The 22,931-nt window shown below is 41.7% G+C and overlaps 4 protein-coding genes across 4 annotated transcripts; 1 reads left to right on the top strand and 3 right to left on the bottom strand.

The window, feature by feature from the left end:
• Positions 1–422: 422 nt before the first annotated feature.
• Positions 423–4,978, bottom strand: hapstr1b (HUWE1 associated protein modifying stress responses b). The gene is made up of 4 exons (XM_085783727.1): positions 4,562–4,978; positions 2,718–2,802; positions 2,298–2,569; positions 423–2,187 (listed from the first exon to the last, which is right to left on the bottom strand). Exons 1-4 carry the CDS (start codon positions 4,755–4,757, stop codon positions 1,949–1,951), a joined length of 792 nt encoding a protein of 263 aa, XP_085639853.1. The 5' UTR covers positions 4,758–4,978; the 3' UTR covers positions 423–1,948.
• Positions 4,979–6,271: 1,293 nt separating this feature from the next.
• abcg2b (ATP-binding cassette, sub-family G (WHITE), member 2b) lies at positions 6,272–19,019 on the top strand. The gene is made up of 15 exons (XM_085783716.1): positions 6,272–6,559; positions 9,047–9,106; positions 9,203–9,320; positions 9,438–9,593; positions 10,180–10,337; positions 10,648–10,799; positions 11,015–11,107; positions 11,492–11,643; positions 12,513–12,664; positions 13,227–13,316; positions 14,675–14,799; positions 15,977–16,131; positions 16,247–16,336; positions 16,473–16,525; positions 18,069–19,019. The coding sequence occupies exons 1-15, from the start codon at positions 6,408–6,410 to the stop codon at positions 18,214–18,216; spliced, it is 1,854 nt and encodes a 617-aa protein (XP_085639842.1). The 5' UTR covers positions 6,272–6,407; the 3' UTR covers positions 18,217–19,019.
• Positions 19,020–19,477: 458 nt separating this feature from the next.
• Positions 19,478–20,573, bottom strand: LOC146992097 (uncharacterized). The gene has a single exon (XM_085792350.1). It carries the CDS (start codon positions 20,485–20,487, stop codon positions 19,495–19,497), a length of 993 nt encoding a protein of 330 aa, XP_085648476.1. The 5' UTR covers positions 20,488–20,573; the 3' UTR covers positions 19,478–19,494.
• Positions 20,574–21,145: 572 nt separating this feature from the next.
• Positions 21,146–22,882, bottom strand: LOC146992096 (cell death-inducing p53-target protein 1-like). The gene is made up of 4 exons (XM_085792349.1): positions 22,748–22,882; positions 22,496–22,625; positions 21,611–21,790; positions 21,146–21,498 (listed from the first exon to the last, which is right to left on the bottom strand). Exons 1-4 carry the CDS (start codon positions 22,806–22,808, stop codon positions 21,381–21,383), a joined length of 489 nt encoding a protein of 162 aa, XP_085648475.1. The 5' UTR covers positions 22,809–22,882; the 3' UTR covers positions 21,146–21,380.
• Positions 22,883–22,931: the final 49 nt, after the last annotated feature.

The raw sequence follows: 22,931 nt of genomic DNA, 5'->3' as shown, positions 1-22,931 counted from the left end.
GCTCTAAATTGAAGTTTGTTGTCATCCTAACTGCTTCTATAAAAACCCCACTGTGCAGCATCGCAAACTGAAAAAACGCACGACCACTGGTATCGTTTTAAGGAGATCCTTTGTTCCCGGCCCTCAGTGACTGATGACAGAATAATGGAGCGCTAAAGGCCTTTCGAGGACAGAAAGGGATGATTAAGGAACCAAGAAGGAACAATACACTTAACGGAGCGGGCGCCGCAACAGATAATAGCGACAACTCTCGGTTTTCCACTTGATTGAACTCTTTATCCTCACTTTCTTGAGACAGGCCTGCGGTAATTCATAGAAATATCACTTTTGAGAGTAATTATGCTGCACTGAAATAAGACCTCGTCAAACACAAATGGCAAAACAGTAAAAAAAGAAAAAGTCATATCCAAATCAAAGACAACTTAAACATTTTTTTTCCTTTTAATGTCAGAATTATTATTGTACATGGACATCCCAATGGATTTTGCACTTCTTTTTACAATATGTACCACATATAACAGCACCTACATGTTATTTACACACATTACACAAGATTGTATCACAAAGCAGTGTGTGAAACTAGCAAAAAACAAGTTTCCCAGGCCTTGTTGAACCACCACACCCCCAATAGTCCATGAATTGGCTTAACAAAATTAAATATCACAGCCATTGGCCCCCACTAGTTAACAGGCTACTGCCCCCTGAAATTGTCCAAGTTTAAAGCTAACATCGCAAGTGTGAAGGTGTGTTTCAACTCTTTCTGAACAAAATAACGCTGATGCACCAGTTCAAATTATCAATGAGACAAATGTAAACAGAAGTTGTTAAATGCAAGCTTTGAAACACTGATACTGCTCTTAACACAAAGATGTTGACGCCGACTGTGCATATTAGGCTTTTTTTGTAAACTAAATACAAAAACTGAACAATTCAGGACAGTGGTGCATGTGCAAAGAAAACTTTGTTGAAAGTACTTGCTTTTCCATCTCCTGCCATCCAACTGCTCAGAGACAGCAACGGCAGCCACCATGATCTGTGTGCATTGGATTGACCTGCTTTGTGATAAAACCCTGGTGTGGGCTGCAAAAAGCAACTAAAAGACAAAAATATAATGAATTTAGGTAAAATGGGAAATAACTGGGTCAAGAGGATGCTGGAGATGCCAGAACCCTGCATCCACAAGCACTCACACACACTCATACACACACACGCACACACTCACTGTTGCACAACAACCAGAGATACTGTAGCAGCTTTCTCAAAGGCAAAGACAAGTACAACACAGTAAGTGGCAGTTCTGCTGTCAGTTACGCAAACACACAGAGCAGCAGCAGAATGAGATACACACGCTGACAAGCGTTTTGAGTGGAGCCACACAACAGGGGGGCAAGTTCAGCCTCCCGAGGAGCCCAAGCTTCAGTCCTGTCTGGTTTGGCCAGCACTCCACAGAAGACGAGGAGGAGGAGGAGGAGGAGGAAGTACGTTTGAGGAATGAGGGAACAGCAAACAGTAGGCCAAAGCCTGGTTCATCTGCTTATTAGATGTGAAGCACAAAGGAGCCCGGCCGATACACAAAGTCTAAAACGCAACATTCTGCAGTTTAAGAAATTCAAGTGTGACGTGCTTGCTTCCGTATCAGTTTCTACTGAGGGCAACCAAACGTAAAAAAAAAAGGGGGGGAAAGTAAATTTCTCAGATAAAGAACAAAACTTTAACATGGAAAGGAGTCGTGTGAGGCAACGGATGTGAGGAAGGGTGAAAGAAAAATAAAGGGAAGAACTATGTGGACTGGTAATAACTAGTTTTTTTCTTTATTCATAGCATTGCAACTAAGATGAATAGGAGGAAGATTTCAATGGTTGGCCAAGGCATCAGTCCTCATCAGCTGTCCAGTCGGCCACCGAGAAGAGGACAGAGGAGGGTTTTTTTTTAGTGGTGTAGGAAAAGTTCAGATCATCCTGTTACGTTTATGAGTTGGCGAGTCTGTGATGACGTCACTACAGGGGGCGGGGCCTCGTTTACGAGTGGCTGTGGAATCCAAATGGAGCGCCATCTCCTCAGCGATGAAGGTGTTGAGGTCCATGTCATGGAGACCATTCCTACGGCGACTGAGGGGCTGGGCGGGGTGAGTTGGGGAGCCAGGAGGACCGGAGCGCACAGAAATGCTCGCCATGGCACCGCTAAGGCCTGAGAAGAGAGAGCAATAAATAAATACATTTTTAAAAAAATAAAGAAACTGTAAAGCTACCGCTCTTACAAAGCAACAGCTTCCAACTGAACCAGTTATTCTGACTGACCGTGCAGTGCGATCGCCTCTCTGAACGGCTGCAGGTCGGTCTCCACAGAACTGCCCGTCTCTGGGGGAGATGGTCGGCTCGCGGACACCACGGCGACCCTAGGCGGGGCGCGGGTCGTCCGTGGCGGCGGGACTTTGCCGCACAGGAAGCTGATTAAGTCCTCTCGCCTGATGGTTCTTCTGCGCTTCTTCACCCACGCAATCACCTCCTTGTTCCTGCGCTGGTAGCCTAAATGGATGCCCAGGTCGTAGCTGCGCTGACGGACCTCCATACTCTCTGGTGATATGCAAGGACAAATGTTTTTTTAGAAAATCTGGACATCACAGTCAAAAGATTTACTATTAACATGTTCATTTAAAACTTGGTGCAATACAAATTGGTAGAAAAACAGACAATGAAACAAAAGATAGTCAAAACGACTTGCCTTTATACAGGTTGGTGACAGCCGTGGCTGCATTTTGGAAGGGCACCCAGAGAGAGAGGCCCTGCTGCTGACATACTCTATCTGTAAATTAAATGCAAATGGTTGGTCAGACTTTAAAATAACATTGCTGCAGCAGAAATACCAGCTCCATGTTACAAAGCTCACATTTCTTCTTCTATAAAAAGTCACGTAAAAACCAGTCAGATATAAAATGGACTGCTATCATCCAACTGCACTTGTCTATAACCAAGTAGACGACTAACTGGGTAATGGCTATTACTCTCAGAAATGAGCAATTTCAAGCTTAAATCCTATGGCTCCCTTAAGGCACTTCAGATTTTGTTACATCAGTTTATGTGTAAGCCTGATAACATCAAAGAGTCATTATATGGCAAGTAAAAAAAATAAAAAACAGTTGCTGCACATTATTACTCCCAATCTGATGAAAAATAAGTGCAATGTCTGTATGGAGCCTACAGATGCACAACAGTGTTCACAAAGGACGGTAACTCTCAAGGTTTGGGTTTACCACAAAAAATACAAAGCATAAAACTTTGAAGGGGCCATTACCAGTCATCATTTTTCAAGTTGGACAGAAAATCTTTACATCTTAAACGTGCAGCAGACGCCTTCCACATAGTACTTAATACTTCAGAAATGACTCAGAGGTGGAAGTTTTATGAAGACACAGCTGTGCTGCAGTGTGGACATACAGCGGAGGGATCTGCATGCTACTGAGCAGGATCTCCAAACTAAGTGCTGGATAATGAGAGTACTTGAAGAGTTGTTGTGAATATTACAAAATGAGGTCTGCCTGGAAACTGGCGAACGAGGCAATCATTGGAAATTACCCAGCTATTCACAAACATTTTTTGAAAGGGTACAACAAGCTGATGATAGAGAAAACCATACCATTCCCAGGAAACACAATATCTCTGTAATGTTTTAAAATAAATATATAAATAAACTCAGTGGGGCAGAACGAGACTTCAACAAGAAAACATTTACGTTAATCATTTCGCCATTTTGTTCTGGGTTATTGACACAAACAGTCATCAGCTACAGTCTATTCATTGGATTAACTGCTGGGGGGGAATGAAATGTCTTTGTGCACGTTAACTCATCAACATCCACCGCACCACTGCGACAATTATCGCTGCATTTGACCGTCAACAAACGACTTGTTTTCAGTCGGGAAAACTCCTCCCTGTGTATCGCCATTTTGACGGGCTAACGTTAGGTATTTTTGTTAACGGGTGGACGAAACATTTCTTATTAAGTGTGTATGTGCCATGAGGAGAGCATATGTTTTGGATAGGGTGAACACACACACAGCTGAGTTAGCCGGTGTTTGTTTGTGAGCCGCTTAGCTTGAACTACTTATCCATCTTGTTCAGCCCCACGCAGGCCCCTGACAGCTCAGGCCACTGTGAGTCAAACCCTGCCCCCGTTGTCCCACACTCCACTCGGACACAGTCACCGGCTGCTGCTGCTGCCGATAGCAATGTTAGCTTCTGTGAGCTAGCAGCCGTAACCACCGGGTCATGGTAGTTTTAGCCAAAAGAGTTAGGTGGGAGGGAAAAAAACTACCGAATCATGTGGAGTTGCTACACAGTTTTGAAAGAAAACACACCTCGGTGTCAAGCAACACAACCACGAAATCAAAACTGGTTCAACAGTAGTGGAGGAGCAGCTAGCACCGTTAGCCTAGCCGGTGCCCTTTGTGTCTCTAGCGGGGTTAGCCTCCGTTAGCACCAGCATTAGCTCCGACAGTTAGCCTGACCTGAACTTCGGTGTATAATTTTTTCTTTTTCTTTTTCTTTTTTTAAGTTACACAAACCTTTGTAGAGCTGTGCTACCGCGGTGGCTGAGTTTTGAAACAGGTGCCACAGCTTTTGCTGACTTTGTTCCGTCTCCTCCTCGTTGGGATCAGTCTGTTCGGCCTCCGCTAGGCACTGTCGTTCCCACTTGGAGAACCAGTGCTCGGGGCCGTGCTCCTGGATCTCCGCTTCTCCCTCCTCTTTCCTCTCCTCCATATTAGCTAGCTTTATCGTGTGAAATAGCTACGCGATTGTTTTGTTTGGTTGATTTTTTCCGGAGGCACTTAACTGTCTTTTCGCCCTGCGTGGTGAACGACAAAAACACGTCGCGCAACCCCCCTACCTAGACGTTGAAAAGAAAACAGTAGTCGTTGCTAGAGCCACATTGTGGACATTTAACACTACGCCGTACGCCCCAGTGTGGAACACACCAAAGTAAAGAACGCGATGACAACACCTTAGAATTTCTGGGCTTGGCCACGCCCATTCCGTTCCTTTACTGACCAGCGATTGGCTGCTTTGACTTTTGTAGGCGGGTCTCGATGTCAACCACGAAGCGTGATTGGATGTGAGGGGAAAAAAAGAGTAAAAGGTCAGAGAAAAATAACGTTGATCTCATGGAGCAAGTGTTTGTGTCCTGACATGCAGCATTCTGCCCGGCAGGGGGCAACCTGGCTATGGAAATGTAGACCAGGGTATTATGTGGCCAAAAATATAAGGACATTGATTCTGTGGTAGAAAATAAAAGTAACAGCCCTGTCAGGATGCTCCATTACAAGTAAATGCCTACATAATGTAAATATAAATGGAAATTGAAGGGGTGTAACCAGCCAAATGCACTCACATTATCAAAAGCAGATGTGTTTATTTTGCAGATAGCTGGGCCTGTGTGACTGATGCATTATAATACATTAGATTATGAAAACTGATGGATCTTGTCAGCATTTTACTTTTGTAGTTGAAGGTGGAATTAGTTGCTTTTAATGTGGGCCAATTCAAAGATTTACCTGAAAAAAATCTGATCTGGCGGTTAAACTGGAGAGGAAATGAAAAAAACAACAACAACAAAAACATTTGAATGTTTAGTTGTTGTTGTTTTGTTGTTTTTTCCATATCTTAGATTTTCTGTCAGATACAGACCAGTTTTGCCTCAAAACAGCTGTTTAAATGAAGTGTGGTAAAACTAACGTCATACCAGACATTTATCAAGGACACATAACTTGGCCATGTTTTTCTTGAGAGGGGATCATGCCAAAAACAAACTCATTATGTGAAATTAAAACCTCAAAAGAAGCTAATCATCATTGCAGTCTAATTACTCAAGCAAAAGTAGTTCAAAACTATTGTTAAATAAAGTACACGAGAAAATGTGATTTTACATGTAACTTAAATATTACATTTTAACCACTGAAGGGGCAAAGAGTGAGCCATGGAGTTGGTAAACAAAAACAAACTAAACCTAATATGAAAGAATCGGTTTCCCAGTTTGGTGTGGATGAACTTGACATCAATCCAGTCTAGCCTAACCATAACTCATAACTTATGCAGTGCACAGAATACAGACCATTTCATCTGTTATCATTGAATGTTGCTGGTCGTGCTTCTTGAATGATATTACTGCCACTGAGATTTTAGGGGGAAAGTTCAATGTCACAGTCACACTATCTTTTTGGCAACACCCATAAACGTCTGAGCTGAGGATCGTAGGTGTGCAAAGATCAGGTGAGTTATTATGACACAAACTCACTGATTACTTGTTCTCTCACGTCTCTCCCTCAGTGTCAGACTGCACCTGTTCCTCTTTAAACCTCTCTCCCTGACTCTCCTTTTCTTCCTCTGTGTTGGTTAACACTTCTGTTCTTGAAGATGTCTAAGGGGGAGCAGGTGGTTTGTGGCGTGGAGGAGTATTTCCAGGAACGAGGGCCGACTCTCACATTCAGCAACTTGCACTACTGTGTCCAGGAGACGCGATTCTGCCGCAAGATAGGCCCTGAAAAATATATCCTGAACGATGTAAGGTAGGACATGATGTTAAATTACTTACCTGTGAGAATATTCATGCACATACAGGTATGATATCTTGTTAACAGCAAAATTTAATGGTAGTGACTGTAACACACTGTAGCTACTGACTAACTCAGTGCATCTCTTTTGTTTTTCCTATACTGAATGCATCATGGTTGATATTATTTAACATCCGACAACAGGGTTTGAGGTCATGGTTGTTCAGTCTCTGACTAATTTGTATTTTAAATGATTTTATAAGTGCTTGTGTTTGTGGGAGAGGTAAGACAAGCTGGGAAAGAATTTGAAAAACGGTCAAAGATGTCAAATTTGTGGGAGGAGGTATGTTTAAATCCTCCATATCATCTTTCTCCATATTATTGTACATCATAACTTTAGGTAAGGGGCCATTAGTGCAATATGAGGTTAAATAATCAATACATGAATGGTACTCAAAGTGTAATTTATTTTACAGTGTTACAGATTTCATACGGTATGGGTCATACTTTTAAGGTGCCCATTTAATTTCTGTTTTTCACTGAACTAAACTCTCAGTAATTCTTATCTAGAAATAATACAGACAGTGTTAAACCACAATACCACTTTGTATATGTAGTACACAGTTAAATGTGGAAAAAAAAATCAGCAAATACATTTTTAGGGTCCGGGCAGCTAAGCTGCCGGGACACTATTGTATTCCTAGGAATTCTTCTTCTTCTTCTTCTTCTTCTTTCTTTCTTTCTTCTTCTTCCAAGGAAGTCATACTTCCAATGGGTGAAAACTCACCAAACTTTGCACAAAGGTTCAGTCCCATGCCAGATGCACTCAACTCGGGGGGGCACAATAAGCGTTTAAATTTAAAAACTTTAAAAATTCCTACCAAACCAACAGTAGATGCTACAGTGTTGAAACTTCACCACAATGTCGCCTCAATACTGCTGAAACTTTTGTCCACTTAAACTTATTACAAATTATGAAGTCCATCACTCTGTTTTTTTCAATAACTGTAAAACTTTTAAAATGTATCTCCTCCCACAATTTTTGCTCAATTGTCACCAAACTTGCTACAGAGCATCTCCAGACCGTCCTCCACAAAACTTGTTTCTCGGATTTTTGATTAAGCAAAAATTGAGCCTACAGTGCATGAAAACGTTTGACTGTAAACGGTACTGTAAACATATACCATCAAATTCTTGCTAAATACATTTTCAAACTTCCTGAAAAAAAATGAGAATATTCTGGAGTCATGGTTAATGAAGTTTGGCAAATATCAGAATTTTAATTCAAAAACTGAATTTTTGAGAACATTTTGAATTCTGCTCTCATGGGAACAACTGCAGTCAATGTGAGACTGGAATTTATAAACATCAGATTTTCTCTTATGAAGCAAAACACTTATCATTAAAAACAAATCACCAACATTTCCATGCTGTCAAGATGCAATTTATGTATTATCAGATTTTTGTTTAGATGACTGAATTATTGACATTTTGACCATTTCATCACAACAGCTGCCCGGGCACTGGCTCACCTGAGTGGATAAATGAAGCTACACAGCAGGTCTCAGTACCAGCCAATTAGCTCAGCGAGTTAGGAGCTGGTTCTTGGTGTCAGAGGTTGTGAGTTTGAGACCCAGCGAGGGTGATGATGATGATGATGATGACAGTTCAAAATGGCAGATGTCCTCAAGCTATTTTACTGTCTAAATGCAATTTATGTATTAACAGATTTTTGTTTAGATAACAGAAATCTGCGTTCACAACTGCTGCCCGGACACTGACTCCCTGAGTCTATTTGAGAAGACACACACCATGTCTCACTTCCAGATAATTAGCTCACTGAGTTAAGCGCTGGTTCTTGGTGTCAGAGGTTGTGAGTTCGAGACCCAGCCAGGGTGATGATGATGATGATAACAGATCAAAATGTCAAATGTCCTCAACACGAAACACAAGACAATTGTCCTAATGGTGGCATCACAGCAAGCTTCTAAATTTAAAAATCCAAATAGCTTGGACTGGACCATGTGCGAAGGCTCCTAACATCTTAGACTCATAGTAGATGTTTGACAAATACATTATTTTACCTCAAAAACTGATTTTTCTTTTTCTGCCTACACGACAGTGAATGGCTTACTCAATTTGTGAAGCCACTGTTGAACTGCCATTTGTCAATTAGCTCAGTGCGATAGACAATGGTCTCTGGTTCCAGAGGTTGTGGGTTCAATCCTCAACTGATGCAAATTGAACATTATAAGGTCAACTGTCCTGTCTTCCTATTCTCCTGTTTGTTGCTCAGAATTGCCTAAATTTGCCCAAAAGTAGCCCGGACCCGACCCATCGCTGCGCAGCAGCTATAATTAAACATGAGATTTCCAGTTTTTTAAAGAATGAAAATGGGACTGAGGACATATGATCAGGCTACAATACCTTATTGTTTTAATTAAATTAAAATAAAAATTTGTTTAGAACCAAATGACTTAACTCATCATGTTTTTTATACAGTGGCATCATGAGACCTGGGATGAATGCCATCATGGGAGCAACAGGAAGCGGTAAAACATCGTAAGGAACAGGTTCTTGTACATCTAAACACAGACACAGGCCCTGCCTCACACTTGAACCAAATGAATATCAGTGTGTTGCTTTTTATTATTTCAGTCTGCTAGATGTGATAGCAGGAAGAAAAGACCCTGCCGGGCTGCGCCAAGGAAGCGTCATGGTAGATGGAAAACCTGTCACATCTGACCTGAGGCTCATCTCTGCCTATGTGGTTCAGGTACACAAAAATAAACATATCCAGACTTTTTTTTAATTTTATTTTTTCTAACAGAATATACCACAGATTCTTGTGACTTGTTCGTGTGTGCATCGCCGTTGTGTCTTGTGTCTCCAGGACGATATCCTGATGGGCACCCTGACTGTGAGGGAGAATCTGTTGTTCAGCGCCAACCTCCGTCTCGACCCAAAGCGTCACTCCCCTGCGGATAAACACAGCAGAGTAGATGCCATCATACAAGACCTGGGCCTGACAGACTGTAAAAACACTAAGGTACAATCACAAGCTGATTCAAGTTGTTATTTAAGAGCAGATATCATTCACTGATGTCCTATTCATTTTAAATATTGCCTTGGCAAGGCAGAAACATTTGTTTAAAATTCTACTTCGCTACATGTTAAAAGTTCACTTGTACAGTATATCAATAAAAATAAATTGTGATGTGTTGACGCTACAAATGAACACAGCACAGATGGAAACATATTAACTCCATCGCCTTCATCAAACTGTGAATGGCTCTGTGGCTGCCTAGTGTCATGTTTTTGGCTGGTGTGGTGTCAGGGTTTTCTGTCTCATCGTCGTAGGACAAGATGTCTCATTAACTCCTTGAGAAAATGTCTTCCAATTTGGCACAAACATTCACTTGGACTCAAGGACAAACCAATTAGATCTTGGTGGTAAAAGATCAAGGTCTTTGGTCTTGTGAGTGCAATGTGTCTAGAGCTCCATTCGAATGTTGCACACCTTTTAGCAATAAGACATAAACACGTTGGGGATGCAACCTGAAACTTGCCAGAGTGACAGAGGCAGACACAAGTGAGGTGGTAGTTGTAGCTCTGATTGTTTTGTGTGTGTGCAGATAGGGACAGAGTTTCTTCGTGGCGTGTCAGGAGGTGAGAGGAAGAGGTGCAGCATCGGGATGGAGCTCATCACTTCTCCATCCCTGCTGTTTCTGGATGAACCAACCACAGGACTGGACTCCAACACTGCAAACTGCATCATCAATCTGCTGCAAAAGTACATTATTATTATTATTATTATTATTATTATTATTATTATTATTATTATTATTATTATTATTATTATTATTATTATTATTATTATTATCATCAATCACTCACATGCTAGGCAGAGAGACACATAGTCACACTTGGGATAATTACAACCAAAGCATTTCTGTTGAAGACAGTGAGGTCAAACAGAGAGCAATAAACTGTTTGCTGTTACTTCTGTTGTGAGCAGCTGTTAACACTGATCCAGCAGCACCTTCAGTTTCTACTGTGGTTGTTGTGTTGTTAACTATAAGGTGTAAACATATGTTTTTTAGGCTGTCCAGGAGAGGGAAGACAGTGATCTTCTCCATCCACCAACCTCGCTACTCCATCTTCAGACAGTTTGACCACCTGACTCTGATGCATAAAGGAGAGGTGGTGTATGCCGGAGCTTCAGACCAGGCACTGGACTACTTCACAAACCTCGGTACAAAGTTACTGTGTTTGTCTTCACTCTGAAACAGACACTTATGACTGGGAATGTGTTATAATATTGTTAAATTATGCTTATACAGAAAGGGGAAGTATATTATACTTCCCTATAAAGTCCTGGTGCTTAACATTGTTTTATAAATTATATTCTACTGCTTGCTTTTATAGAGAGATATATTACGATCTGTGTGTGTGTGTGTTTTTGGACAGGCTACCAAATTGAGGCCTTCAACAACCCAGCTGACTTCTTCATGGATGTTACAAACGGAGAAGCAAAATCAACATTTGAGTCAGTCATTGAAGGTAGGTAAAACCAAGTTGGCATGTTTTATGTATTAAAAGTGAGAGGACATGTAGAAGTCAAGGTAAAACTGAGCTAAAATTTGGTCAGAAGGATGATATTTTTTAGATGTTTGTTTGATTGTTTCAATTTGTAGCTGATTTATAATGTAACCCCCATATTTAAGACATGAAAAAGCTTTTAAAAGTGAGAAATGTAGAGATCAGATATTAACTCACCTATATCCCAGTGTTAATCAAAACACCATGACATGTTTCCTGCCAACAACCAAAGCCTGTTTACTGAGTTAATGGCTGATAAGGAAAGAGACAATTAGTTTATAATGTTGTTGTCTGTTGTCTGTCTACCATGTTACACTTTGTTGAGGTAACTCTGTCTCTCAACAGCGGAGTGTAAAAACCCACTGGCAACAAAATATCGCCAGTCCCAGCTGTGCCAGAAAGTTGTTGAGGAACTGGACCATATGAACCAGAGCATCGCCAATGGGGTCAAAGGTCAAGATGAAGTGCCAGACTACGTTACCTCTTTCCTCTATCAGGTCGGCCAGTTCTGCAGCTCAGAAATAGATTAAAGGGATAGTTCAATATTTTGGCAAATTGGCCCATTGCCATAATCCCTATAGTCATAGCAGTAGGTTCGTTACCTTTAATTGTCGGTGCAAGCTATTTTTAGAACGGCGGAGCAGAGCTGTGAGCTGCTCAGAGCTACGCTACTCATAGAATTTCTTGGTTTCTCTCATCAAACTCATCAAATACGCAATCCAACAACTCCAACTCCAAAACACTGCACATTCACCGCGCTATGAGATAATAAGAGAACGTTACGAGACAGAGTTGTTTTAGAAGTAAATTTTTCAGCAAGCAGTCTCTGCATTTACCTCTAAAACAACTTTGTCTCGTAACGTTCTGTTATTATCTCATAGCGTGGTGAATGTGCAGGTCACAACTTCTCCACCAGAGCGTTTTGGAGTTGTTGGATTGTGTATTTGATGAGTTTGATGAGGGAAACCAAGAAATCCTATGTGCCTCCGTAGCGTAGCTCTGAGCAGCTCGCAGCTCTGCTCCGCCATTCTATATAGCTTGCATCGTCAATTAAAGGTAACAAACCTACTCCTAAAACTATAGGGATTATGGCAATGGGCCAATTTGCCAAAATGTTGAACTATCCCTTTAAAGACCTTGTACGTTTTATCTTTAATGTCCAGTTTAGGGAATAAAAATCCCAGGCGTTTTTCATTTTATCATTAACAGAAATTGCAATGAGTTTATGATGTTATAACGCAGTGGTTGGTGCCAGCTGTTAAGTCAGTGTGCTTGGCTGCCCTCTGAATGAACTCGGACTGTAATTGTCAGTATGCCCATCAAAATATATAAATGTTCTCTTTCTGTGTGTGTGTGTGTGAGGCAGATGCGTGTGGTGTGTGGCAGGACAGTGCTGAACTCGCTGAGGAACCCTCAGACCTCTTACGCCCAGTTGGCTCTCAACATCTTCTTTGCAGTTCTGGTGGGACTCATTTATTACCAAATGCCTTTGACACTGCCCGAGGGTTTGCAGAACAGGTACCGTGTGGCTAACCCGCCAACCTACATTTCACTCTGTGCATCTGCTTCTATTTTTCGCCTCCGTACACTCTAAACTCTCTAAATGTGTCTCCAGCTCGTCTCAGGGCCAAATTGCAGCAGAACTACTGATGGAAAATAGATCAAATCAAAGATATGTCTCTGCTGTATACAGGGTTTATTTTTCTCTATGTGTCATGGACAGGAAAATGTGGTGAATATCTTCATTTTTGAGAGAGGACAGCAAGATTGGAAGCCGTCGAGACAAGAATGGCAAAAAGATCAGAGAAAGTGATTAACTTTTTACACAAAGGTCAAGGATACAAGCTGGGATGTGATGGCTACATTCAGTTAAAAATACTGTAGATGAGTGAGATTAAAGAAACCATGATGATAAGATGAGGAAACGCTTTTTATGATGCTGTAATAGTCTGAAGGTTTATTGGGCGAAAACCCAGGCCACACTGTCATTTGCTGACCTTTTCTGTTTAACTATCAGATGAAATGATAATCAGATGAGTCTCTCTCTCTCTCTCCTTCTCTCTCTCTCTGTCTACAACAGGAGTGGAGCGTTCTTCTTCCTTATCATCAACATGGTATTTGGGAATCTCTCTGCTGTTGAACTCTTTATCAATGAGAGGGCAATCTTCATGTGAGTGAAAGATAAAAGCTGCATGTGTGTGTGTGGGCTGAAGTTCAGAGCTCTGCAGAAATATAGAGGAAGAAGAAGAAGAAGGGTGATATTAATCTACCCATTTCTTATTATCAACAAAGAAAAGGACCAAGACTAGTAATGTAATGGGCCAATGCTCACTACTTTCTACTGAACCTTGCCTGTCTGTGGCATATAATTCCATTACTGTAGCTCTGCACATTAAAGGTCCCTTATTGTATAAAGGTAGCAAAATCCAAGTTCTTTTTCAATCATTGATCAGGTCTAGGTTCAATATTAATACAGTGAAAGTATTAAAACTTCAGTCCACAGTGAATCTGTATTCAGAAACTGAGCCGTAAAACAAGTCGTCAGGACTTTTGTAACTTTGTGATGTCACCATTCTTAGCCACACCCCCAAATCTTAACCACCATCCAGCCATGCAGGATTTGATTTCTCCAAGTGTTTTACCTGAAATTTTACATATTTTAATCCAATCACTCAGAAAACAGACAGTCAGCTAATCAGCAGAGAGGATCAGAGCCTCCTCTCTGCTGATTGGCTCTCTGGCTTCTTCTTATTACGAGGAGACGTCTGAGAGAGGAGGTGTAAAACTCCACTGAAATTGTTTTGCTTCTTGATAAAACCACAAATACATCTTTTTATGGATCAAAATTTCAAATAAAGCAGCACAAGCTTGATACTTTAAAGCAGAAGTAAGTGGTCCGGTCGTTTTCTCTAATGCTGCGTTCCAGGCAGGCTTTTGAAATCGTAAATTACAGCTTCAAGTCACAACTTACGACTTTGTAGCGTTCCAGGCAACCAACTCGTGTTTTTCCGACCTGTTTTACCGGTGAAAGTCACTATAACGGCCACTCGTAACTTCCGACCGGTGAACTCGTACCAGATCGAACTGGTACGACTTCACGGTCGGAAAAATACGAGTTTCCTTGAACGCACCATAACAGTCCTCGTCCCTACGTCGCCACATTCACGGCGTCCCTTGGCTGCACACACAGCCCTGCATGCCGTTCCCTCTCCTCATTGGATAAAAACTGTAGGATACGATAAATGTTTTCTCCTCGGCTCAGAGCAGAGCAGAGTTACTGACAGACCCGTGTTTCAGTCCAAACACTCTATGTAAGTGATTGCTGTCGGAAGATATAACTATTTAAGACTTATATTAACACAAATATATCACTTCCTTCTGCTTTGACATAAACTGTCAAAAGCTTAACAATAATTTTATCATCAGTGATCAGTATCAGTGAATACTATAGATCATTTACCATATCATATCTTTAACTCTGTCACAGTGGTTGTTGTTTATGTGTTTCTTGTGTCTCCGTCCTCACAGTCACGAGAACTCAAGCGGCTACTATCGTACTTCTGTCTACTTCCTGTCCAAGATCTTCGCTGATCTCATCCCCAACCGCATCATCCCCATCTTTGTGTTTTCAGCCATCGCCTACTACATGATGGGTAATTTTTAGCACACGCTGCACATACACCATGTTACTGCATATCTCGCTAATGAGGAAAAGCACTGATGGCAGCCACTCACCAAGTTTAGAGAGGGAACAGATGCTGTTTTATTCACAGCCATTACGAGACTTTGGCACCTGCTGTTATTTAAGATACCTTTGATATATTATTCATTTGACTTATAAAAGTGAAAGCAGCAAATCATGTAATGAATAAGGGAACAGGTTTGGCTTTATTCCCAAGGGAGTTTCAGTTTTAAGACATGCATAATCTAAATGATGATACGTGATCCCACTGCTGATTGCTTTTTGTCTGAAACCTTTTCTTCTGAGCTTTTTTTCCATGTTTGTCCCAAGAAGGAGCGAGAGGCTCAGAGCTTAAAGGGATAGTTCACCCAAAATTCAAATTTCACTCATTATCTACTCACCCTCATGTCGACTAAGGACTGGGAGAAGTTTCAGAGTCCTCCGTGCCTTCTCGGAGTTACAGCGGGGCTCCGAGCAGCACTGCATGTCCATATGACGGTTGCGAACGGGGCTCACTTTTCTTCGTCCAAAAAGACACACCAAAAAACATCCAAATACCTCCATAGTGCTCGTCTGTAATGTCCCTCTTGTATTGAAGCCCCAACATGAGAAATTGTTCCGAAAAAAATTAAATAAGTATATGTTTTAAGCTTGTTTGTAGTGGAAGCTCCTAGTGTTGCTCTGCCGGAATCTCGCGCAATTTGCGGAGCCGTGAACTGGGTGTCAATGCAAATCGCACGAGATTTGCACTGACACAGGCAAAGCAGTGAACTGAGACACTGGGAGCTTCCGCTACAAACAAGCTTAAAACATATACTTATTTAATTTTTTTCGGAACAATTTCTCATGTTGGGGCTTAAATGCAAGAGGGACATTACAGACGAGCACTATGGAGGTATTTGGATGTTTTTTTGGTGTGTCTTTTTGGACGAAGAAAAGTGAGCTCCGTTCGCAACTGTCATATGGACATGCACTGCTACGCCGAGCCCCGCTGTAACTCAGAGAAGGCACGGAGGACTCTGAAACTTCTCCCAGCCCTTAGTCGACATGAGTAGATAATGACTGAAATTTGAATTTTGGGTGAACTATCCCTTTAATCCAAACTTTCTCTGTCTCCTTATTTACATGTATCGTCCACTCTCTTTAAGGGTTGAAGCCAGCCTTCGAGGCCTTCATGTGTTTTGCTCTGACCATGTCTCTGGTCAGTCTGGCGGGAGTTGGTTTGGCGTTCCTCGTCTCAGCGAGTGTTTCTTCGTTTGCCATGGCTAACATCCTGATTGCTCTACCCTTCGTTTTCATGATGGTGAGAGACAAAGACACAAACACACATAAACACCACAGTGCTGGGCTGAGAAATGTCAACCTGCTGCTATGAGTGTGATGATGTATTATTCTCTCCCACGTTGGCCCTGTTTTAGGTTTTCGGTGGTTTTCTGGTCAATCTCAACGCCATGCTGAGCTGGCTGTCTTGGCTGAAGTGGATCAGTATCTTCAAATACGGATTGGATGTAAGATATAAAAAATAAAATAAACAGAGCAGGAGGAGGGGGGTTGCCGTTGTGGGAATGAGAGCAGTGAGTTTCAGTTTTGTGTCTTTATCTGAAATGAGTAAGTTGTTCATCTCCGTCTCTCTGTCTCCCTCAGGCGTCATTTATCAACGAATTGAAGGGACAGGTTTTCTACAACAACAAGACCATGTGAGTGTGATAACACAGCCGCTCCCTCACACACAGTGACCCCACACACACCTGGGATGGACAGCAACAAAGTACATTTACTTGACCATTGTACTTTACTTCAGTAGTCTATACTTTTTGGAGACTTTTGACTTTTAATCAACTACACTTACAAATACAGGCTTATATAGATACGGATAATGTACTGATCGCTTTGTATTTCTATGAAGTGCTCTTATTTTGAAGTACAGGTTTTAGTGGGCAGAATTAATTCTTTTAAAAATAAGATTGAAAGAAGATGCAGATGTTAGATACTGATGAGGCAGAAGGTAATTAAAAGTTTGCTGTCCAGACTTCATTACTGTGCACAAACAAAAGTCCAACTTCAGAAAGTATTGAGATATGAATAATATATATAATTCCAGATAAACTTTTTCTTTAAGTAGTTGCTGTTTTTATGTTCTGGTCGGTTAAAAGGCTTAAGTCCATTTCCATAGTCTCTGTATCTTATCCCACAAGCTTTTAATTAGTTCTACAGCCAGTCAGTCAGTCAGTGAGTTGGTTCAGAGTCAATAAGTTCTGTAAATGCAGCAATACAGCGACGAGTTGACATTAAAAATACATTTGAATACTTCATTATTTTTAAAGTCAAGTACTCCAGCGCCTAAATTCAGCAAAAATGTGACTGATCCCTTCAACTGTTAAACTTTAAATATGTAGAATTTCTACATTTTCCTCAAACTTTTTAAACATTTCTACTGTTACATGTTCTACTTTTACCCTTCAGACACTATGTAGTTATTCTTACTTCTTCTTCCCTTTAACGGATTGTAACTACTTCTATATTATTCTACTTTTACTCTTCAGATATTGTTTCATCTGTAAGAGTAATGGTTCAACAATGTTTCCAAACTGTCAGTTTTAAATACGTATATTTGAGTAGACTTTAGCTTTTCAATTTCTTCATACTAATCTTCAACAATTCAACTAATTTCCAACCATTTCATACAAAATTAGCCTCCTTCTTACATGTTCTACTTTTTAATCTATTTTCACTTGTTGCTTCAGCTATGTTAGCATTGTTTCATCAGTTTTCTTTACTTTCAGGTTAGCTGCAGATTTCAACTCTTCCAAATCCTCAACTGTTACACTTAAACATGCAGGATTTTTACATTTTATTCTACATTTTTTAAACATTCCTAATGCTTTTACTACCTTTAGGAGGTATAATTCATCTCTCAGCTTACAAGTTTTATGTTTCAGCTATAGCGTCAACATTCTTCACTTAATTCAGCATGGTTTCAACAATTTCTTCAGCTCATTCAGCATTGCTTCAGTGATAGCGTTCAGCTTTCAGCATTCACCTGTATTTCCTTCAGGAAATGCATTCTGTAGTTATTTTTAAAGTCAAGTACTCCAGCGCCTAAATTCAGCAAAAATGTGTCTTTCACTTGCATTGGGATAATTTGACCAGAGTGTCTATACAATCACACACACACACACACACACACACACACACACACACACACACACACACACTGAACTTGTCCTCTCTGTGCTGCAGCATCCCGGGGGAGTTGTTTCTGAAAAGCCAGGGCATCGACTACTCTGTGTGGGGCTTCTGGCAGAACCATGTCGCTCTGCTGGGAATCATAGTCGTCTGCATGTTCCTGTCCTACGTGCAGCTGCGGCGAATCAACCGCTGGAAATGAAGCCTCTCCATCTGCCCATGTACGTCACTGATGCTCTGTCTCTTTATTCTTATTTATTTGGGGAAAAAAGGAGAAAAGAAAGCTATTTATTTTGTACACTAGATAAAATAAGCTTTTTAGTGTGATTATTTAAATTATTTCCTAGTGGTCGTTGTTTTTTTCTTCGCTTTTGTTAGTCGAACAATGCACATGGATTCTCCCACTCTCTTGAGTGTCTCACGCTCTCAAACATAAACAAACACACACACACGTGTTGTAGCATTTGACTCCCAGGTGGATAAGCTGCCACTAAGCACACTTGGTCTGCGCACGAGGGAATGTACAGCAACAGCCAAGCCCACGTCTAAGACCTTACAAAGCTCCTTACAGCGTGTGAGACATGAGCTGTGGTAAAGAAAAGCTTTATAGCATATCTCTACATTTAATAAATCTGTTAAAAACAACTCACATTTCTCAGTCCTCCAAGTGATGAATAATACATTTATTTGTGCCACATAGAAACATTACAGGAAATTTAGTTTTATTTCAGAGTAATATACATTTTTCAAGTTTTACCAGAATAAAATCAACATATCATCATAACGTCTGAACGCACAGTTGCTCATTTCAAACCAATGAAAGATGGTACAGAAAAGTACTGAAGCCCACTCCTTAACACTTATTTCCTCCATTTATTTTCCATTTCGATAGCTTTGAGGTAGCAAAATGATCTCATTCCACGCTGTCTGTCCTCATCACACATGTATCCTGTATTTATAATCTGTACCCACACTCTTCATTGAAGCCTGATGCATGACGTTTGCACTTGGTGTCTATTTGCTTTCTATTTTTTTTTATTTATTTTTTTTATAGCTGCATCATTCAATTAAATGAAAAAATATTCTAAATGCCTTCTGCCTCATTTCCCCAAAATTCAGCCTGACACATTTCTCCACTGTAATTCGAAATTAATGAGTTTGAACATCGGCTGCACAGAATTAGTTTGTAATGAGAATCCAGTCAGTCAGTTCGGTTGAGGAGGTTAACAGTGTGTGAAATGATACGGTTTTACTGACATGTATTAAAACTCAGCAGAAGGGAACCGTGACTCTGAGGTGGAATAAGTGAAAATGTTTTTTGCAAAAATAAACTCCATTGATTGATTAAATTTGTTTTTTAAATGACCTATAGGCAGAACGTGGCTAATATTTCCCCCGCTGACGTAAAAACAACCTCACCAGACACAAGCCACACAACAGAAAATGGGATCTCAGGGAAGCAGCGCTCTTCGTTTCACCTTCAGAAACTTTTCACGCTGCTGCCGCTCTTATTCAGGCTGTTCCCCACTGACACCGGCGTGTTCTCCAGCCCACGGAGCCACTCAGTACATTTGAGCACCACGCGCTCATCCACTCCGTAGCACTCCTCTTCCTCGTACTCCACGTCATCGTACTTGTGCTGCTCGTTCAGGAGTGAGATTTTAACAAACGAGCTTATGTCTCCCAGTTCGGTGGTATCGCTGTTGTTCCTGGCCGCCGCGGCTCTGCTGTTTGGAGTGCTGTGTCTCTGCGTCGCCGCCGCCGCCGCCGGTTGATGCCTTTTAGAGACGTTTTCCCTCCTGCGTCTTGAATCTGCGGCGCTCCCAGAGACCCCGGCTCCGCTTTCAGCATTTCTGGCCGCCGAGCGTTGCCGCCTCTCGCTGTTCCTGCGGTGGAGCAGCAGCACGGCCTCGGGCGTGAGCGTCAGGGTGAAGCGGGCCTCCTCCTGGTGCCTGGTCCTCGTCTTCGGCTCTGGTTCACTCCTCACTGAGCTCTGGCTGGCGTGTCTCTGCTGCTGGGGCTTGGACAGAGAGCCGTCCGAGCTGGAGGCAGGGAAGCTCTCCGCCTGTGACGAGGACACCAATCTGTCCCTTCTCTTTGCGGCCAGCTCTGCTCCCGACACTCCCTTGGCTGTTGGCAGATGACTCCTGGGTTGGCCCTTTTTCCCCAGCTGTTTGAGATTCATAGTCAGTCGCTCCTTCACTGAGTTGCCCTTGTCTTCTCTCGGGGCCCTCGCCTTGGCAGCAGCAGCGGTAGTAGCCGCAGTAGACGAACTGCTCTCCTTCCCCGTCAGGCCCGACACAGAGCGCGCGATCGACACAGGCGGGATGAACGGCATCTTGGCAACGCACAGGATCAGGTAGGAGAGAAACTCAGTTTTGCGGCTGAAGTGCTGGAAGAAGAAAGAAGAGGGCACGAGGGAGGAAATCGATTTTGTGAGGGAGGTGAGGTACTCTGATGCATCCTCGGCCATGCAGGGGTCAGCACACAGTGAGTTGCTGCTGCTGCTGCTGCTGCTGCTGCTGCTGGGATCCAACGGTGCTGCTCATCCGCCCTGGAGAGGCTGATGCCCTGACAACGTCTTATACCCGAGCAGCTACTGTGACCTCAGAAGAGAGGAATAATGTGGGATTCTCCTGCATCTCACATGCTCATTACTCTCAGGCTCAGAGATCTAAAAAAAACTTCACCTCTAATCCTCCAGTGTCATCAGTGAGGGCAGGTTTACACACTACTCACCACCGTGCATGTCCACATGCAGGCTTAATCCACACGGGCTGCATTAATGACCAGAGAGAGTGAGATGAGTATCAGTGTGTGTTGTTGTGCAAAGAGTGAAACCAAAGGTAACATGAGCATGAAAGCTTGAAAGTTTGACTTTGGATAGATATTACTATACTTTGACAAACTTAAGGTCCACTTATTAACCTTTTCCACGTCTCGATGACTTCATCAGCGATTTTCAGTTTTCCTCTCTGTCAAGTTTAGTTGTCAGTTTTGTTTTGTTTTTGGAGGTTTCAGGTTTGTTGGAGATAAATAGTCACAACCTGCACATGTCCAACATCTGCATTTCTTCCTCCAGTGTGCTCGTTTTTACAAGACAGAGAACATGAAACAAAGATCAGCACAAAAAGTATTTATTTGTTACAAAACATGGTTAAAATAGTTAAAAATTTTTATGTTCAACATAACCAGTAATGACATTCTCCCTATATCTCACATGTAAATCTAGACATCCATCTGTGAAACAGTTGTGCATCCACTTTACAACAGTAGTCGGCCTGAACTACGGCCGTAACGACAGCGATGGGTAGTTAAACCCGTCTGTGTCATGGATGTGTCTTATAATAGATCCATGGTCTGTGTTCAATCACAGCACGTCTTCCTGTGTACATGGAGAACCTGTCGGCAGCGGGGACAGGTGTGATAGGCGTCCTGGAAGTGCTTCACGAAGAAAGGAATCAGGCAGCATCCAACCACCAACCTGAGAGAGAGAGAGAGACGATACATCAGTCTTCATCTTTTCAGTGCCTGTCTGTGTGATTCATGCCGGCCGGGTTATTAGATAACCAGATTTCAGATGCATCTCTCCTCACCCGCATAACACAAACACAAGACACATGAGCCACGCGTACGACCCGGCTTGGTAGTCGACCTGCGTGGTGACCTGGATCTGACAGTAAGGGCACGTCGTCAGGGCTGGAGAGCGATGGAGCTCCGGCTCGTAGCTCACAAACTTCAGCATGGGGTTGGATGAAGAAGGAGGAGCAGACGCTAGAGAGAGCATTTATTTTACTTTCAAATAGAGGAATTCACTGTGCAGTTTGAACTTGCATAACTTCTGAATAATAATTTAAAAAAAAACAAGAATAACTTTTCAAAAGCATCATGTCCTATCTGATGTGAGAAGCAAAACTACCTCTTGAATTTAAAATCAAAGTGTAAAAGCCCACACTGCATCTCAGATTCAAAGAGGAAAATCACATCTATATTATTGTCACTGGAAATTAAATCACCAAATTACACTGCAAAAGAATATTTGTCTTATTTCTAGTCAAAAATGTAATTTCTAATCAAAATAAGTCTCATTATACTTAAAATAAGACATCACGTTAAAAGTAGCTTGTTTTTAGACACTTTTTACTTCTTTCAAGCATATTCTCACTTGAAATAAGTGGAAAAATCTGATGGTGGAGCAAGTTTTTCTTTCTTATTACAAGCATAAAAAAAACTTGCTTTCACTGGCAGATTTTTCTACTTATTTCAAATGAAAATTTGTTTGAAACAAGTGGAAAATTATCTCAAAACAAGTTAATTTAGGTGATGGGTCTTATTTTAAGTGGAAAGACATTAGTTTTGACTAGAAATTAGACATTTTGATAAGAAATAAGACAAATATTCTTGGAAAGATTTTGCAGTGTGAAAATGTGGCATCCAGGCCAAGATGGAGGCAGAGTTTTTCAAATGAACATGTACCTGGTGATGGAGACAAGTGAGTTTGAGAGGAGAAGCCATCTCCTGGAGAGAGGAAGGAGGGAAGAGGAGGTGGTGCAGGGCTGAAAGGTGAGTGGATGTGATAGACACGTATGTCTTGTCCTGTGTGACATTCATCTAAAATAGACAAAATAAAAACAGACAATGACTTAATGTTTGTTAGTTTGTTTAAAAATAAAACTGTGATAGCTGAATGTTTCAGGCTCTGCAAACCAAACATGATGAGCTATATATTTTACCTGGTAAGAAGTAAGGTGGAGGTGTAGGGAAGGGCTCGTCCACTTTTGACTGGAAATCCATTAACAGGTTAGATGACCATAGAAAAAAAAAAAACAAGAGAATAAAAGTCTTTGTCTTTCTGTGTTGTGTTGTTTGCAGCCAGCAGCAGCAGCTCCTAATCTGTAACAGGCCCGCCAGCTGCAG

This window comes from Trachurus japonicus, chromosome 1 (genome assembly GCF_045865225.1).
Source record: "Trachurus japonicus isolate A0001 chromosome 1, Traja_1.0".
In the NCBI taxonomy this organism is placed as follows: domain Eukaryota; kingdom Metazoa; phylum Chordata; class Actinopteri; order Carangiformes; family Carangidae; genus Trachurus; species Trachurus japonicus.
This window is presented reverse-complemented; position numbering and strand designations above follow the sequence as displayed.